Source organism: Carassius auratus, chromosome 29, assembly GCF_003368295.1.
Source record: "Carassius auratus strain Wakin chromosome 29, ASM336829v1, whole genome shotgun sequence".
Taxonomy (NCBI): Eukaryota; Metazoa; Chordata; class Actinopteri; order Cypriniformes; family Cyprinidae; genus Carassius; species Carassius auratus.
In genome coordinates this window covers 8,764,813-8,783,658 of record NC_039271.1, presented here as the reverse complement: position 1 = coordinate 8,783,658, position 18,846 = coordinate 8,764,813, and the positions used below count along the sequence as shown (strand labels likewise).

The window sequence follows — 18,846 nt, the reverse complement described above, 5'->3', positions numbered from 1 at the left end:
CTGACGGGTCTTGTGAACTGATTCATTAAAATAATCTAATTTAAAAGAATGTTAAATACATTATTTTCATGAACTTGGGCATGAAATATTAGAATAGCTGTCAAGATCTTTAACTAATGATTTAAATCGAAGTCTGTTTGTCACGCATACTTATTGCATGGCATGGAATATAGCGCTCAAGTCATATAGACACTTTTTGCCACTGATGTGATGGTGACGTTTTGTTAGTCCACCTACATTCGTATTATTTTAAAAAAATGACCAGGATGTTCAATAACTCACCTCAATTTTTCATATGAATCATAAGTTCACAGAACTCCTCGCAATGTTTGCTTCTGTGCTGAAATGGACAATGAAGTAAAGAACACAAAGGCCCCAAGCATCTGAATCACTAGACTAGGAAATCAATAAATGTACCAGTACAACCTCTGAAAGAGACGAGACAAAGGCCTGATGTTACACAAGGACAGTGCAGCCTTTCATTTACTGAATAAGCAACTGTTGAGAAAAAATTATTGTTTAGAAAGTTAAAAAACACACAGTATACTCAAACTGTCCTCATTCTCATCTCATTTTAATCAAGTCAGCTACAAATTTCTTGATCATTTATCAATGCATTTATCATTTCTCAGTCTCATGTTTTAAATAATTCTTTTTATTAATTAAACTTTGAAAAAGTACCAGAGAATTCAATAGCATTCACTTGAGAAGTTACCGCACAAACAAAAAACTCACAGCTCTCTTTGATATTCTTTACAGTTCTATGTGATTGTGTGAGTATGTGATTGTTTTAGCAAACAATGGATGCAGAAAGAGCACTTTTTAATAAGATCGTTGTTATGCAAGCACTACAACATCAATTCTCAGAAGACCAACTGAATACAAAAAGGTTGGTTGTGTCCCTGTGTTTTGCTTTGATTCTTAGATATTTCATTGAGAATTTGTCTGCATTATTAATCTGGTTCATTTATCAAAGAATGTCTTTCTGCCTCAAATACAGAATAAATATCCACTTCAAAATATATTTCCAACTCAAATAGCTGTTAGCCAACAGAGACATTGCTATCAGTTTTAGAGACACTAAAGCCCAAATTATGAAATAAAATATGATCACACATGGCCTGTGGTCCTTAAATTTCAAACCCAATTAAATCAACGGCTTCGAAAACAGCTTTCTCCGAGGTCTTGCTGTCAACATTAAGGCTTCATTGGGTTCTTGGTTAATCAAATGTGAATTAGATTATGCTTTTTAATTAGCTAAATGTGTTGAGAATAAGAGTGGGTTGGCCAATAATGAGTCTAATTAGACGAGTCCAAAATCAGCTGGAAAGGACATGACAATGTCGAGTGATGAATTACAGAGAACATGATTTTCTAGCACCTCTGTTTACTGGATGATACTAAATTAACAGAGTTTTCTTAAAGGGTTACTTCACCCCAAAATGAACATTTTGGACCCATGTCATTCCAAACCCGTAAAAGCTTGATTTATCTTCGGAACGCAATTTAAGATATTTTGGATAAAAACTGGGAGGCTTGTACCTGTCCCACTGACTGCCTAGTAACTGGATTCAAACTGCATAAGCTATTCTATATCAGCCGCGACACAAGGATACATTTACTATGTGTATTTACACTTTGATTTGAATGAAAACAGCACATCTGTAAAGCGCAACTGACACCGAAGAGCTTACACTGCTTGCGTCCAGCGGATATTCTCCAAAATGGAACTATATGGTGAAGCGGAGAGACACAGAGGAGACAAATTGTTGAATAAAGTCATTATTTTTGTTTTCTTTGCGTACAAAAAGTATTCTCATGGCTTCATAACATTAGGGTTGAACCACTGATGGCAGATGGACAATTCTGACATTGTCTTTCATACTTTTTTGGACCTTGAAAGTGTAATTTACTCGGCAGTCAATGGGACAGTCACAAGTGTCGCAGTTTTCATCCAAAATATCTTAAATTGTGTTCCGAAAACAAACAAATCTTTTATGGGTTTGGAACGACATGGGGGTAAGCTTAAATAATTAAAAATCCATTTCAGTATAGAGCAAATCTGAATATCTCCTTCTATGTCTATGGTTGTCTTGTTCCTGGACTGACCATAAGCCATTGAATAAATGTTTAACTGAAAGTCACGTAACTGATGTGGTTAACCCTTTCACAATCAGTGTATACCGGTATTTAGGTAACCCTGTTCAGGGGTCTGTACTTGTTGAAGATCGTTAATCGGTGACATGTATATGTTGTCCATCAACCTGATGTCTTGGAGCAGGTGAAGAGGTCAAAGAGGTGGTGCTGGAAAGTGCTTTATACCTTGCATTACATCCCCTTTGGGAGCCTTTGGGCTATTCCGCTGTGCTCTGTGTTTAAGGCATTGATTAATCAGAGAGCATGCTGGCAATGAAACCACCACACACTCATACACCTATACACTTGCACTTGCTCCTGTGCCTACCTCCCTTGAGGGCTCTGAACTATTTCTCACTGTGAATCAGGAGGCAGAGAGAGAGAGAGAGAGAGAGAGAGGCCCTAAAGAGAGCAGCGGTGATGAAGAGCTAGATCAGACGTTGTGATAGACAGACTCAAGGAGGATGAAGGATGAGTGCAGAGACACTGTCTAAGAATACATGACCTTGTATAATTGCCCTTTGCATTTAATTTAGCTGCTGTTGACCAATCATAAAGCAAGAAGCTCTTGACAAGTATGTGGTGATGGGTCAGACACGGAAAAGGACATGTAGCATCTGTAAAGGCTTCGTAAATGCTGTCGGAATGAACATTTTAGGTCAGTGCTGTATTTCAGTCTGATTAATGCTGCTGTAACAATGACTCTAATTAAGATAGTAATTCAGATGTGGATATAAAATACTTTGACTAAGCAGCTGTCGGAAGCAACATGGTGTCCATATTAAAATGCAGAGTTTGAAGCTGTGGGTAATTTTGCTTGAAACTGGAGAGAAAATATAAAGACAAAAACTTCTGATAAGTCGATGTAGCACAGTGTGATCTCTTGCTGTGTCTCTTCGTCTCTGTCTGTTTTTTCTGTAATAAAGTGAGGTGAGGTAAACAGTTTGATAAAGGTGAAGTGTGTAATAATGTGGATGTTACACATTCTCTTTAGTCCAGCCTAAATGAATAGTTAAACAAAACAAAAAAAATGATGATGAAAATAACTACTTAAATCTCTGTTTCTATCTCAATGTGAGATCTCACACTTCACATTTAATAAAACAGAACTGGGGTAATGAAATGAGCCATGTTGCTATTTCACAGTCATCCGTCTGCTTCTTTGAGATAGTGAGGATGAAGTAGAAGATAATGTTTATATGTATAGGAGCCTGTAGTAATGAAGTGCTTTCCTGAGACTTGGCATTGAGGCTTTTTATATTTAACAAATAACATCTTTGCTATTACCATGTATTCACAGCTGTGTGGCCCATTAATTCATTTTTTTTTCTTTTCTTTTTTTTATGCGTCTGTTACTTGACTAGCAATTTAAGTTGAGTGTTGGGCCAGGAAATTAAATTAAATTTTAATGTTAAGTGCAACAAGGGGTGCCCATTGCTTGAGTAGAACGCAATTATCTCAATTGAATAAGTCATTAATGGTCCATAGATTGCAGCCCTTTAAAAACAAGAGGTCATTTGTAATTTCCAAATTGCATGTAGCAGAATATTGGGAGAAAAGTTGGAGAAAGCAGTTGAGAGCAGAAAAGGAGGAGAGAGATTATATTGTAGGACAGAATGCAGGCTGACTTTTTAATACTGAAAATAAAAAGAAAGGACAATTACAACTTGATAATCGATTATGGCTCTCCCGAGTTCATTGTAAACAGAAGGTTTATCATTAAATTCCATTAAGTCTATGTAATGCACTGTTTGTGTTTCTTTTTGCCATCTGGGCTGGGCTTGTTTATTTATTTTTCTAATAACAAAAAAAACCTAAAAGTTCTATTTTTGCCAACTGTAAAGGTACTTTCACGCTAAAAGTGAAATCGATCAGCCTAAAGTAATACTTTACTCGAAAAAGTAATCTGATTATGTAACTGTGTTACTTGTAATGCATTTAAATACAGACTTGGAAATGAGGGCACAGCAACAGTTTTTTCTTCCCCTTGCCCCTGTTTTGCAATAGGCATCTGAGCGTTAATGCCTACAGAAGGAGGCATGCAATTATGGGAGAGCTATGGGCATGCTTTTCTGCTTCCATCACACATCAGTGCCTACATGAGGTAACATAATTGGGACATCATTTCCTGAAAAAGCCTTGGATAATCTTAGGCAATAGCATAAAGGTTTATTTCAGTACAAGGAGATGTTTCTCCACAATGACAAGAGGTCTCTCTCTATCATTTCAGTTCAACGTCTTTCCAAAACACACACAAGCACAAAAGCGCATGCTCCTGCTCTCATGACATCTACTGAAGCCTTGACCCACTGCAAAAGAGATCAACCAAAAGGCAATTTGAATCCCTTACATACTCCAAAAAATGCTATCTTATCATCCTTAAAGAAAACGAACTAATCTTGAGGTTTCTCATAGAATTCAGTTTCCTGCATAGAAATGATGTATCACTGACATGTTTAAAATCTCAATCTAGTGTGCTATTTAAAAGAAATGAAAAAGACATCCACTCATTTAATGAGTCTTAAATTAAATCGCCTCATTCATCTGAGCCTTTGCATGCAGACACACATTGCTATCTTCTTTTTATTTCCTTTCTATGCCTTTGCCACCTGGTGTCGATCCAAGAGCCATTTTCCACACAGCTGTTGAGGGTATTATGAGAAATCCGAACTGATTTCATGGTGAATTGATTTGCTTTTGTGCATCAAAATAAACTGATGGATTGACAAGCATGAAATCGTAGCCAGATATTTATATATCATTGCATTTACATTATCTTTTTTTATCTTAAGTTATTCTGTGATTCATATATTTGCATGCATATGGAGGCGCAAGGGTACATTTCACTGTATGACCACGCTCTGCACTGGCAACAGTGAGAGGATTGTAATCCTAATTATACTTGACCTTCTGTCTCCCACTGAGTCAAAAACACAATGTGTAGTGAATCTAACCATACCATATTTGATCTCAGAGACAAATTAAGAAAGACGTTGCCATGCTGAATGCATATTTTGGGACTGTAAGAGTGGGTCAGACAATGCTGAGAAGCAGTCTTCAGCAAAGACATCATGCAAATGCACAATATGCATCACAGTAAAACACATACTGAATCTCTGTATAACATTCAGCCACGTATAATCTAAGAACCACTAATCTAAGAAATTAAAGAATGCCCTGTAAGTGTAAAAATTCACATAAGGGTCCGAAGGTCTAAGGAAAAAGTCTTTTTATTTGCATAAAAAAGGCATAAGATTTGGTTTATCCCTCTGTTTTGGTATAATAATAACAGATGTGATTTCAGATTTTTGGACCACTGTAAAAAAAAAATGCATTTATATGTTATAGAAAAGACATACAACACACACACAAGTAAATAAATAAATAAAGCGCAAAGAAGAATTCTGCGTGGGACAAAATGATGACAATTGCATAAGCTTCTCTATCTATTCCTTCCTATTTTACGATCTTACTAAGAGCATTGCAAAGCAGATGATGGGAGATGTGCTGGATTCTTCTTTGGACAAGGGTAGGCTTTGAACAATGATTCTGAATGAAGACACATACACTGAAGGACAGGATGATGTATCATAGAGGGTGCACCTAACACTTGTTCATTCCAGAAATCAAACCTGTCCTAGAGAGTACAAAGTACAGTCTCTCTCTATCTCCCGCTCTCTCTCTCTCATTTCAGTGATTGAAATGAAATTATAAAATCCTATTAATTTAATCTGTCACTAGAGGTTCTAGACAAAATAGGCTATCATTTGCAAGCTTTTTGGAGAACCTAGTACCTAATGACCTCTCATTATTAGTCAGGGTGGATCTGATTTCAACAGTTGAAATATTGACTGTTGACAAATATTGGGGGGGAGGGGGGTTGTTTAATAAAAATATACTTTAATGTTAGTTAAAATACTGAAATTGTTCAGATCTCTGCATATATAGATACTGTAATATAAGATAAAATAGTGTAAAAGCAAAGGAAGGTAAAGGAAATTGTTACACACACACACACACACACACACACACACATATTTATTTATTTATGTATACCCCCCAGTCAACAAATATAATATAATATATAAATCATATAATAATATAATATAACTTACAACCCTTCACAGACAAAGCACACATTTGGCCAACAAGCCAAGAAGTTATATTATTTGTTGACATTCTAATCTATATTTACCCACTAACCTACTCAATTCTGGGACAGAAACCAGCACATGTATGAATTAATTTTGAGTACAAAACAATGAAGTGTTGTGTTTAATGATTTGCGTATATCAAATAATATTTATAAGAACACCTTTAGTTGTCATTACCACGAAAATGATGCCCAAAAGAAGGAGTTCTCATGCATGCTATCCAAGTAGGCAGCTCACAAGGTTTTGAAACACAGCCCCATTCTCACCCTGTCTTCTCACAGCAGCGCCTGTCTGCTCGGAGCTCCTCCCTCCTGCAGAAGCGAGCAGTACCTCCATTCAAACCCTTCCAAACTCAAGGCATGAGCGTCTGCTCTTCCCCGCACAGCTGCTGCTGATCACCGACCTGCACAACAAACTCTGGATATTCGTCTTGTACTTAGCAACCCCATCAAACCTCCAAAAAAGAGGCGAACTCAATCATTCTGGCTCTAAACATACACACAAGTGGTTTTTCAGTCTGCAAACATGGCGAGTGCCTCGTACCACATCTCTAATCTTTTGGAGAAAATGACATCCAGCGACAAGGATTTCAGGTCAGTCGTAGTGCAGATGCCAAGATAGAGTGTTAAGGAGCATGCATGTTTATTTCTAGGACTTGTGATGGCGTTTAAATGTCTTAATAAATAACGAAACGATCGCAGAAAGTTTTAGGCCCCGAATAACGCGACTGTTGTTTAGATAGCTGCTTAGCTTAGCATGTCAAACTCGTACTGTGCGGTTCTTTATTTTTTATTTTTGTCGTTTGAAATTGTGCATGGGTCATATATTTATGGCAGTAATTAACTATTTGACATTGCTTGCTGGATTTGAAGCTGCTAAAAAGTGTGGGTTTTAGTATGGCTGTTAGCCAGCTATCCGCTAGTATTAGCCGATTAGCTTTAGCATTTCGTTTTGATGGCACTCCTCTCAAAACTGTCATATCATTCGTAACGGGTACAGTAACTTACAACAAACCATGGGCGGAATGTGCAGAGAGTTGGTAACGTTAAGTCAGTGCAATATCTAGCATTTGATGTAATTTCTTCGCTTCGGGTTCATAATTCGGCTAATGTTAGCATAATTGCACGTCCATGATATGTGCATGGAATTAAACTACAAACGCTACTTTTTGGAGAAGTACTGACACGTTTGACATTTCATGCTTTTATTTTCTTCTTTCATTCACCTGTTATTAGCCACTTGTATTTGCAAACGTGTAGATTGACACAAATGCAGTGTTTGACTCTTGTCGTTTATAAGTAAGACTGTGTTAAATGAAAGAAATTCCTTTTTTTCCCTTAATGATAAATATTTATCTAAATGGACTATCAGTAAGCAAAGACTGAATGACAGTTCCTTGTACACTTTATTCTGAGAATACTTGCCTGGCCAGAAGCACATAAATATGTTGATAACAGTAAAAAGGCATAATTATTACCAGGAAGTTGTAGTTCATAGTCTAAATGGTCTATACAGTTATGATTTGTATTTTAGGGTATAATGCTGTTCTTGTTGTTGGGGGGATTCCCTTTTAATGATGTCAGTGTATTCCTCAGTGGCCACCAGGAGGTTAATGGTTTGTGAGTTTTATACATTTCTGACAGGAGCCCTCAAATTAATTCTAATGCATTCATCGTATCATATTCCCAGAATCTTTCCTGCCTGTCGTCTCCGTCAAACCGTTTGCTGTTCTCATTCCAGCTCTTTCTGAATTGCACAAGATTTCACCCCCTGGGAACATTTTGCTTACACACCCTTCTAGGTCTCCACTGTTGGTGTGTGCTGACATTCCATATCTCTCCATGCTGTTGGAATGTGTGCATCTCATGCATTATTAATTCCTTCTTAGGCTCTTGCTGGAATAAGAGATTCCATGCTATCAAATTTATGTCAAAGCAGATGCACTTATGTCTCTGTGTGTGTGTGAGCAATAGAGAGAGAGAGAGAGATGGCATGTAATAGATTATGTATATGTGATGATAATAGGGTATCACATATGAGGTTCAGTGCTGAGGCTTTAATGCTGGCACCCAAAGACAAGATCTCATTTTAATCCACTCCAGTTTCAGCTTAGAAGTGGATTATGAATTTAGGAAACCATGACAAGTGAGATGAAAAGGTGAAAATGCTTCAGTCAGCCCATTTGTTTTGACATAATGCCAGCTGCCTCACTATAAAGGTTGCTCTCACCTTACGGCTATGTGGGTGACTTTACATTAACCATTCTGTTAGTGCTGAAGTCAAATGAAACCCTCTTGGTGTGTTTGGACCATTGGGAACCCCTTGCAACTGCTAGTCATTGCTTGTGTAAAATGTTTTTTATGAGTGAAACAAGATATGCAATGGAAGAAAATGTCGATGAGTGATTTTTATCTATTGGGAATTGGTTGGATAATGAAAACGTGTCTTTTTATGATGATGTTATTGTTTACGATGATGTTGTTGGATTGTAGGGATTGGTCAGGTTATTACATTTTGGTGGAAGAAACTTCTTTTTAATCATAATAAAATGAACTGACAAGTCTTTCATAATAGGTTCTTGATTATTCCCTCAGATTCATGGCCACCAATGATTTGATGTCCGAATTGCAGAAGGATTCGATAAAGCTGGATGATGATAGTGAACGGAAGGTGGTCAAAATGATTTTAAAACTCCTGGAGGACAAGAATGGAGAAGTTCAGAATCTGGCTGTAAAATGGTAAGAGTTTTGCCATTATTCATTTGTTTCTGTGATCGCATGAACTTGAAAGCTTCTCTTAGTTGGATATTTTCATTGTGTCCTTCATGAATTGGCTTCAGTTTGTCCTCTGAAAATGTTTTAATGTGAAATTGATTAATGCGATTTAGTGAGAGGTATTGCTGTTTTTTTTCCCGATTGATTCATCTCTGTTATTAGCCTCTACGATAATTTTTTCCCTAGATATTTCTGAAGGGATTGCATGAATAAGTCTGTAATCTATCTTCGTTTCACTCTGTTTTTCTGATGAAAAACAGGTTCGCTTCATCAAATAGCTAAATCCATCAATGCTAAACAGAAATAACTTGCAATTTTCCATTTTGTAGCAGAAAAAGTAGATGTTTTCTGCTAGTAGAAAGGAAGCATTTCAGTGGTTGTACTAAAAGTCCTTATTTCTTGCAGTTTGGGCCCACTTGTCAGCAAAGTGAAGGAGTACCAGGTTGAAACCATTGTTGATACATTGTGTACAAACATGTTATCAGATAAGGAGCAGCTACGAGATATTTCCAGCATCGGCCTCAAGACGGTGATTGGAGAGCTCCCGCCAGCGTCCAGCGGTAAAACAACATGTTTTCACTGCGTAATGTTATTAATACAATTGTTGTTGTTTTTTCCACTATCATGTGCTAAAAGGACAGAATTCCTTCTCATGTTTGGCTATATTTAGTCGTTTCCCTTCACCATCTTGCCTGCTAATTCCTTTTCTCTATGCTTTAGGCTCTGCTCTTGCTGCTAGCGTTTGCAAAAAGATTACAGGCCGCCTCACAAGTGCCATTGCCAAGCAGGAGGACGTCTCCGTTCAGTTGGAAGCATTGGACATCATGGCAGACATGCTGTGCAGGTATGTCAGATGAGCCGTGTGATGACTGCTGCTTTTGTTTAGACCAATTGTGCTTTTGAGTGCACATGGGTGTTTCTGGATGTGTTTGTGCACATGCATCTCCCCTCTGTGACAATTCTCAGTTCACTGAGCAGAATATACATGAAAATCTTTCAGTTGTACTGTAACTAATGGCAGACTTTGAATTTGTCCTGGGAGATTGCATTTTTCATTTATATTTACATTCATGCATTAGGAAGAAGCTTTTATCCTGCTTGTGTGTTCCTTGGGAAATTGAATACATAGGTGTGCCATTGCTAAGGTCTTAAACTACCAGTTTAAATGCATTGTGAGATAAAATCTGCCCTTTTTTATAATGCATATTTGCTCTATACATTATATGCATTAGAAATCATAAGAGTATTATGTTAGTATTCCACATTTCCTGTCTAATAAAGAGGCAAAATTTGTGGCCTGCAACAACTTCTTGTTTTTCTTACACTGTTTGTGTTCATTCATCCAGACAAGGTGGCCTCTTAGTGAATTTCCATCCTTCCATTCTGAGCTGTCTGCTGCCTCAATTGACAAGTCCTCGCCTGGCAGTGAGAAAGAGGACCATCATAGCCCTGGGACATCTGGTCATGAGCTGTGGAAACTTGGTCTTTGTGGACCTCATCGAGCACTTACTATCCGAGCTCTCACGCAACGAATCTATGTCAACCACGCGCACTTACATCCAATGTATTGCTGCCATCAGCAGACAAGCTGGCCACAGAATTGGTGAGGCTCCATCTTTGTTACAGACCTCAGTTAACTTAATGTCTTCAGGGTTCAAGTCCTTATCTCACTTACTCTTGAAGTGTTGAAAGCAATTTTAGTGTGCACATATTGAAGCCATCAACTGTGATCTTCTCAAACTGCTATTAGTTTCACCATTGATGCCGCAATTTAGCCTTTGCTGAAATGAGCTAAAGCAAACCAAAGCTGTCCTCAAAGATCTTTAAATGGTGTAATTATTACAATAAGTTTTTTTTGTTGCAGAAAGCATAGAGGAAATACGTTTGTGTAATGATATCTTCCCCTTCTAAGTATTGCCTTTTTAGCACAGTTCTCCATGGCTTGATCTTGAAGGCTGGACTCCTTTCTTATTTTAGAAAATGTTTCACTCATGATTGAGGTCACCAGCATTGGCACTGAATCTTGATTACATTTCACTTTATGAATGCTCAGGTTGATGAGCAGTAGAAGTTATTCAGGCCGATGTGTGCCATCTTTCTCTTCCAGTTTTTCGCATAGGGATGGGTACCGAAACCCGGTATTAAAATGGCCCCTGGGCTAAATTATGAAAGACCGTAGTATCCGTAAGATCTAATGGTATCGGTTCTGCTTTCGGTACGGGAGGAGAATTTTTTTTTGCTTAATAATGTTATTGTGCACATTTTATATCACCAAACATTTCTAATGTGCGATCATCTTAAGACGTTTGTCTGTGAGATTTGCGAGATCTCTCATGTGCGCCGCAGAGGCTGTCTGTCAGTCTCACACACACACACAACAAGAACGAGCGTGGCGCACACACACGCATAAAGGGCCGTTCACATATTGCGTCTTTTGCGCGCTCAAGTTCGTTATTTCAAATGTAGGCGCACGGTATGCGCGCTCATAATGGAGTTAAAAACATCTCAACTTTTCAGAATGCCGCAAGCGCACCGCAGGTCATGTAACATCCTCACCTTTTCCGTAACAACGTTGAAAGCTCAGCCAAGATGAAAGAATCGCTGATAGCTGTATGTGGATTTTTTTATTAATTTAGTAGCAGATCTACCGCAAGCAGTTTTTAGTGCTGCAAATCCATTTATCCATTGTTGAAATTTCTGCGTTTCATGGAGAGAGTAGGTCATAGTTGCTTAGCAATGGCAGAAGCCTCAGGAGCACAAGTACCCAAAGGCTTTGGGGAAAATAAATCAGAGAGCGGCGTGCCTAGCGTTTTCAACGCGTTTTTAGACGCGATATGTGAACGGCCCATTACAGTAAGAAAACTCCTGCATAATACAAAGAGTGACGATGGCGGAGGCGGTAAAATGTTCCAAAGTGTGGTTATACTTCACTAGAGTTGATGCAGACAACGCTGGTTGTTATAAGTGAAAAAATATTTTTGCATGTAAGGGCGGAAACGCAAGCAATCTGTCAAAGCATCTTTCAAAAGTACATTATGTGCAGACAGACAAACGCAAAGTTTTCGACTGCCTAACACAACACAAAGTAACACAACACAAAGTACCGATAAGAATACCGTTAAAGTACTGGACCGTTAAGCAGTATCGGTAAGAGTAGTAATACCATTAGAACCTTAACTATACCCATCCCTAGTTTTGCATTGACAGGAAAGATTTTGACATCATTCAAAGAGATTTTGTTGATTTCTCTTTTCCACAGATTTTACTAACTGATACAATAATATGACACATTAAAGTTTAATTATTCAAAAGACTGTTTTATACAGTTTCACTCTCAAAGCACAGTTGTATAGGGGGTATAAGCTTGAAGGCAACTCTCCTTGGAATTTGACCGAACAAATTGCCGGAATGTTATTTTGTGACGAGATGGAACAATCTCCAGTACGGTCATTATTTCCCATCACCTTGTCATCAGCATTGTTTCACTGATGTGCTGCTAAGGCAGGCCATTTGACACAAATGAAATGAAGTGAAAAGTCATTTAGGTTTGCTGGTGTGGTGCACCATTCCCCCATCAGCCAATTACCGCCTACGTTTGATGAAACAAAGACAGCTGCGATTAAGATGCGTAAGATTACTTCAGTGGAACGCACTCCAAGTTGTTTTGTAGCTATCTCCTGTGCTACTGTTTTAATTAAGTCTTTGTCATCTTAAGATTGCTTCTTTGATTGTGCTGAACACAGCAAGGCCTTTATCTTGCAGCTTTCCGGACTCATTTATATTTCTCAATGAATTATTGCAATTTGATGTTAAGTTTTATAACCCAGCAAATCTGTCTGATCTGGGTGTAATGATGGTAAATGACAACTTGTTGGTTTTATCTTGCAGGTGAGTACTTGGAAAAGATCATCCCGTTGGTGGTGAAGTTCTGCAATGTTGATGACGATGAACTGAGGGAGTATTGCATACAAGCTTTCGAGTCTTTCGTAAGGAGGTCAGTCTGCATCTCCATCTAACTGCTGATACCAGATGATATTAAATTGATTCACATGATATTATAATGTATGAGTTATTGGAGTTATTTCATAATGCACCATTTTGTTAAAAAAATTTTGTGAGTAGTAGTATCTATTATAAGATTACCAACAAAAATATAGCCGATGATAAACCAAGTTTTTCACTTTTGCATGACTTGATGTGAACTGATCTTTTGTGTAATTAAAAAAAAACTCTTATTGCCTATGATTTCCAGGTGTCCAAAGGAAGTCTACCCACATGTCCCAACAGTCATTAGCATCTGTCTTAAGTATCTGACCTATGACCCTAACTACAATTATGATGATGAGGATGAAGATGAGAATGCAATGGATGCCGAAGGTGTAGATGAAGATTATCAAGGTATGAGGCGGGGCTCATTTCTCTTTTATTATCTTTAACTAAAGTCTGTTTAGCCGTAAGTCTCCAGCTCAGTTCATTAGTTCTGCTGTGTGGTAGCCTCTGCTGGTGGCATAACAATAATAAAAACCATAGGGAAAACAATTAGTGACTTTGAAAGCAGCATCTTGATAATACAGCAGTCAGAGAGGCGGTCTGTCCATTTATGAGGACTGAAAAGTTGGAAATCTGTAGAGACCGTTTTCCAGACCATCAGAAATTAGCTTGGCGATGGCGACTTGTCCGCTCTAGCAGCTTTGAATAATGCTGAAGCCTTCGTAGCTGATGAAATTGGCTCTGAGATTGGGGTTGGGGGGTACTTATTGTCACCATTCCTCTTGTTACCTTGTCAAGCAGGCACCTTTTAATCTCATAAATGCATGTGCTGAGCATGTCATGACACAGATTGTGCATTCTCTGAATGAATATGCTTCTTTTTAACCGTTAGTGCTCTGAAGCACTGCTGAGTTTGGATGTGCTCAGTGTTGCATGTTGGAATGAAGTGTTTCATGTGGGAGTACGGTAATCGAAATGCAGGTTGCAGGAGCAGTCCAACTATGACGATGACAAGCCCCTGTCTAAAAGCTTGAGTTAGATATCCACTGTCTTCATGAATGCCTTTGGTTACTTGATCTTTTCTGGCATCAAGGATTTTTATTTTCAGCCACTACTGGATTGTTGTTTTCATCCATAAATCATTAATACCTATTTGTTGTTATCTTTTCAATAATTGATTGTGCTGACTGCGCACTAGCTTGTAAGCAGCCTTGGGAGGCGCATACAGTTTTGCAGCAGATTTGAGGGTTTTATTTGTTTTCCTCTCAGAAGCCCACGCTCTTAGTGTAGAGTTGTTGGCCCGTATGTTAAACAGTGTCTGGGTGTTAACGTCGATTCTTTTCAGGGCTGCTAGCTTGGAACTGAAGTTCCCAGACACATCTACATACATAACATGCCATCTAATGTGAACAATATAGATTGTAGCAGTTGCAAAAGATGGGATTTTTCAAATAAGCAACTGTGATTAATATATCATCTAACTCATGTGATCCAAACAGGAAGTGATGATGAGTACAGTGACGATGACGACATGAGTTGGAAAGTGAGGAGAGCAGCAGCAAAGTGCTTGGATGCCGTGGTGAGCACACGCCATGAGATGTTACCGGAGTTTTACCGCACTGTTTCTCCAGCGCTCATTGCCCGCTTTAAAGAGCGGGAAGAAAACGTCAAGGCGGATGTTTTCCATGCCTACCTGTCTTTACTCAAGCAAACACGCCCTGCCCAGAGCTGGCTCTGTGACCCGGATGCCATGGAACAGGGAGAAACTCCTCTTACAATGCTACAAAGTCAGGTAGGGAAAGATATATCCTTGTTTTTAAGTACTGCTAGTTTATACAGACACACACAGATGTGAAGAGTATTTGTAGACAGTAACAACATTACTTCATACTATTGGGCTTTCTAAGGGTGATATTTTGTGTACCTTTGCAGGTGTCCATGATAGTAAAAGCACTGCACAAACAGATGAAGGAGAAAAGTATTAAGACCCGGCAGTGCTGCTTCAACATGCTGACAGAACTAGTGAACGTTCTGCCAGGGGCCCTGACACAGCATATCCCTGTTCTCATCCCAGGTATGTGTCGCAGGCAAGCTACTAAAATGTTAAAGAGAGTACAGTCATTCCTTCCATGATCATATGCTTAATTCTTGATCAGCATTTAACCTGTGACATTTATAAAAGCTAAACCTTGGAATGTTAAAGAGTTTTTTGGGGGGGGGCGTGGGGTTGTAAAATGCATGTAGCCTTACGTTAAAGCAATTCCTTTTTTAGCATTTGGAGTGACTTTGTAAATTTTATTCCATCTAGGAATCATATTTTCTCTCAACGATAAGTCAAGCTCTTCAAATCTGAAAATAGATGCCCTGTCTTGCTTGTATGTGATCCTGTGCAACCATCAGCCTCAAGTCTTCCACCCCCATGTTCAGGCGATAGTGCCTCCTGTAGTTGCTTGTGTGGGGGATCCCTTTTATAAGATCACCTCTGAAGCACTGCTTGTCACCCAGCAGTTGGTCAAAGTCATTAGGCCACTGGATCAAACAGATGTTTTTGATGCCTCACCCTACATTTCTGACCTTTTTGCCTGCACCATTAAAAGGCTGAAGGCAGCAGATATCGACCAGGAAGTCAAAGAGCGAGCTATTTCTTGTATGGGGCAAATTATCTGCAACCTTGGTGATAGCCTTGGTGCAGACCTACCAGGCACTCTCCTCATCTTCCTAGAGCGACTAAAGAATGAGATAACAAGGCTGACGACAGTCAAAGCTCTCACACTCATCGCAGGGTCAAAGCTGAAGATCAACCTGAGGCCAATCTTGGGTGAGGCTGTTCCCATTCTTGCCTCCTTCCTACGTAAGAACCAACGAGCGTTGAAACTAGGCACACTAGCTGCACTGGACATTCTGGTCAAGAACTACAGCGATAGTGTAACACCGGCTATGATTGACGCTGTACTGGCTGAGCTGCCACCTCTTATCAATGAAAGCGATATGCATGTCTCGCAGATGGCTATCAGCTTCCTCACCACGCTTGCACGAGTCCACCCTGACTCGCTGTCTAAGATAAGTGGCTCTATTTTGGCTGAACTCATAGCTTTGGTTCGTTCACCGTTGCTGCAAGGTGGCGCTCTTAGCGCCATGCTGGAATTCTTCCAGGCTCTTGTAGCTACGGGAACTGCCAGCTTGGGCTACATGGACCTGCTACGTATGCTAACAGGTCCTGTGTATGCCCAGAGTGCAGCGCTCACCCATAAGCAATCCTACTACTCCATTGCAAAGTGCGTGGCCGCTCTTACCCGTGCTTGTCCTAAAGAGGGCCCTGCAGTGGTGGGACAGTTCATTCAAGATGTGAAGAACTCGCGCTCCACTGACTCCATCCGATTGCTGGCATTGCTTTCCCTTGGAGAGGTTGGCCATCACGTTGATCTGAGCAGTCAGCCTGAGCTAAAAACAGTCATTCTGGATGCCTTCTCCTCAGCCAGCGAAGAGGTCAAATCAGCAGCTTCATACGCGTTAGGCAGCATCAGTGTGGGGAACCTCCCTGAGTACCTGCCCTTTGTGCTGCAAGAGATCTCTGGCCAACCCAAGCGACAGTACCTGCTGTTGCACTCTCTCAAGGAAATCATCAGCTCTGCCTCCGTGGCAGGGCTTAAACCATATGTTGAAAATGTGTGGGCGCTGTTGCTCAAACACTGCGAGTGTACAGAAGAAGGCACAAGGAACGTGGTAGCAGAATGTTTGGGAAAGTTAACACTCATCGACCCGGAGACTCTTCTGCCCAGGCTAAAAGGCTATCTCTTATCAGGTGATTGACAAACTCTGGCTATTAATTCTGTATCAAAAGATTTAAATCAAAATGGTTTATTATTTAGACATCACAAATAGTAAATCTCAGAGTTTTGATTGAAGTGTTCTCTTTCTCTCCAGGATCATCTTATGCCAGGAGCTCTGTAGTCACAGCTGTTAAATTCACAATCTCGGATCACCCACAGACAATTGACCCCCTTCTTAAAAACTGCATAGGCAAGAGCTGTTATCAGTTTGTTTTCTCCTTTGGGAAATATATATATTTTGTCTTACTCCAAGTTCAAATTTTCACCATTTAGAATTTTGTGGAGAATACATTTTAGAACTGCTTTAAATTGAATTTCTTTTTTATACTTCTAGGTGATTTCTTGAAAACACTGGAAGATCCAGACCTCAATGTACGAAGAGTGGCTTTAGTTACCTTCAACTCTGCAGCTCATAACAAACCTTCTCTTATTCGAGAGCTGTTGGATACAGTTCTCCCTCATTTATACAATGAGACCAAAGTGCGCAAGGATTTAATCCGAGAGGTAACCTGCCCTTTATCCACAGCCTTTTGCTTTGCTGTCTTTTTAAAACCTCAGAGCTCAGTGACGCCTGTCTCTTTCTAGGTTGAGATGGGTCCCTTCAAACACACAGTGGACGATGGTCTGGACATCCGGAAGGCTGCGTTTGAATGCATGTACACTCTATTAGACAGTTGCCTTGATAGACTTGACATCTTTGAGTTCTTAAACCATGTTGAAGACGGACTTAAGGACCATTACGATATCAAGGTAAGCCATCAAACTCAACCCATGAATCTTTCATGAGACAGGCTTTTTGCCATGCAGATCATTTAGCGACCACAGAAGATGAAAGGGTGAATTGATTAACACAGATTCAGTGTGCGGTCATCAAAGGCATAAATGCATAATGCAACAGATATGATCCAACTTTATTTGAAAAGTACTTATTACTAGGAGAACTTGCATCATAATGAAGCGGGAGCATTAACTACTATTTTAATGCAATTGAGGGCTTTTTTTACTATGAAATATGTTGTTTATACGTTTCATTTGTTTACCTTTACACTTTTAACAGGAATTATCAAATTAGGATATATAGTATTTACCTAGCAAGCCATGGGTGTTTGATAGTTAAAAGGAACTTGTAGTGGGACTAAAAGTATGTTCATAGACCTATGTATCACAAAGGTTTATAGCTCTTTTTGCTCTCTTAATGTGTTTACAGATGCTGACGTTCCTTATGCTGGCCAGATTATCTAGTCTTTGTCCAAGTGCAGTGTTACAGAGGTTGGACAGACTTGTAGAGCCGCTTAGGGCAACGTGCACCACAAAGGTAAGCAAAATATGCAACAAACACCAAATTCAGACACTGTGCAGTTTCTTTGTGTGACATTAGAGGAAACCTGAATTGAGCGGCAGTTAGCACATAAGCTCAGAAATCTGTGGTTTCCATAGTGGGTGAAAGTTTGAATTCCGCCAATCCTGTTCCCCCTTTTTCTCATCAGTTCCTCTTTTTCTCACTAATCACAGACTACTGGAAAGGTCATCAAATAGTGATGCTAGTTCATAGTTCAAAAAGTGAGAGTCCTTTGATTTCTAATGATGTTCTTTCTCAGGTAAAAGCTAACTCTGTGAAGCAAGAGTTTGAGAAGCAGGACGAGCTCAAACGATCTGCCATGCGGGCAGTAGTAGCCTTGCTAACCATCCCAGAGGCCGAGAAGAGCCCCCTAATGAGTGAGTTCCAGTCTCAGATCAGCTCCAATCCAGAGCTGGCTGCCATCTTTGACAGCATCCAGAGGGACTCCTCCAGCGCCAACATGGAATCCATGGACACCACTTAAACGACTAAGACAACGCACCCGTCACCGTCGCTCCCGAGAAAATCCACAAAGAAAACCAACCCTGAGGGACCTTGTATTGTTCCATGCATTGCACTGAATCAAAAATAGGAGGAAAACAAAATCTAAAATTAAGACAAAA

The 18,846-nt window shown here is 39.5% G+C and overlaps 1 protein-coding gene across 1 annotated transcript; it reads left to right on the top strand.

Annotated features, from left to right (window-relative positions):
• Window positions 1-6,578: 6,578 nt before the first annotated feature.
• On the top strand, window positions 6,579-18,846 carry LOC113048000 (cullin-associated NEDD8-dissociated protein 1). Its single transcript, XM_026209484.1, has 15 exons — window positions 6,579-6,883; window positions 8,885-9,028; window positions 9,470-9,624; window positions 9,785-9,908; window positions 10,411-10,667; window positions 12,953-13,058; window positions 13,317-13,462; window positions 14,554-14,846; window positions 14,987-15,128; window positions 15,363-16,856; window positions 16,979-17,074; window positions 17,219-17,388; window positions 17,470-17,634; window positions 18,092-18,199; window positions 18,483-18,846. The coding sequence occupies exons 1-15, from the start codon at window positions 6,816-6,818 to the stop codon at window positions 18,705-18,707; spliced, it is 3,693 nt and encodes a 1,230-aa protein (XP_026065269.1). The 5' UTR covers window positions 6,579-6,815; the 3' UTR covers window positions 18,708-18,846.

Bases quoted from the DNA above. Each gene is read 5' to 3' on its own strand.
- LOC113048000 (XM_026209484.1), top strand. From the start codon at position 6,816: ATGGCGAGTGCCTCGTACCACATCTCTAATCTTTTGGAGAAAATGACA. The intron at 6,884-8,884 runs GTCAGTCGTAGT...TTATTCCCTCAG, and splicing joins TCCAGCGACAAGGATTTCAG to ATTCATGGCCACCAATGATT. The intron at 17,389-17,469 runs GTAACCTGCCCT...GTCTCTTTCTAG, and splicing joins GCAAGGATTTAATCCGAGAG to GTTGAGATGGGTCCCTTCAA.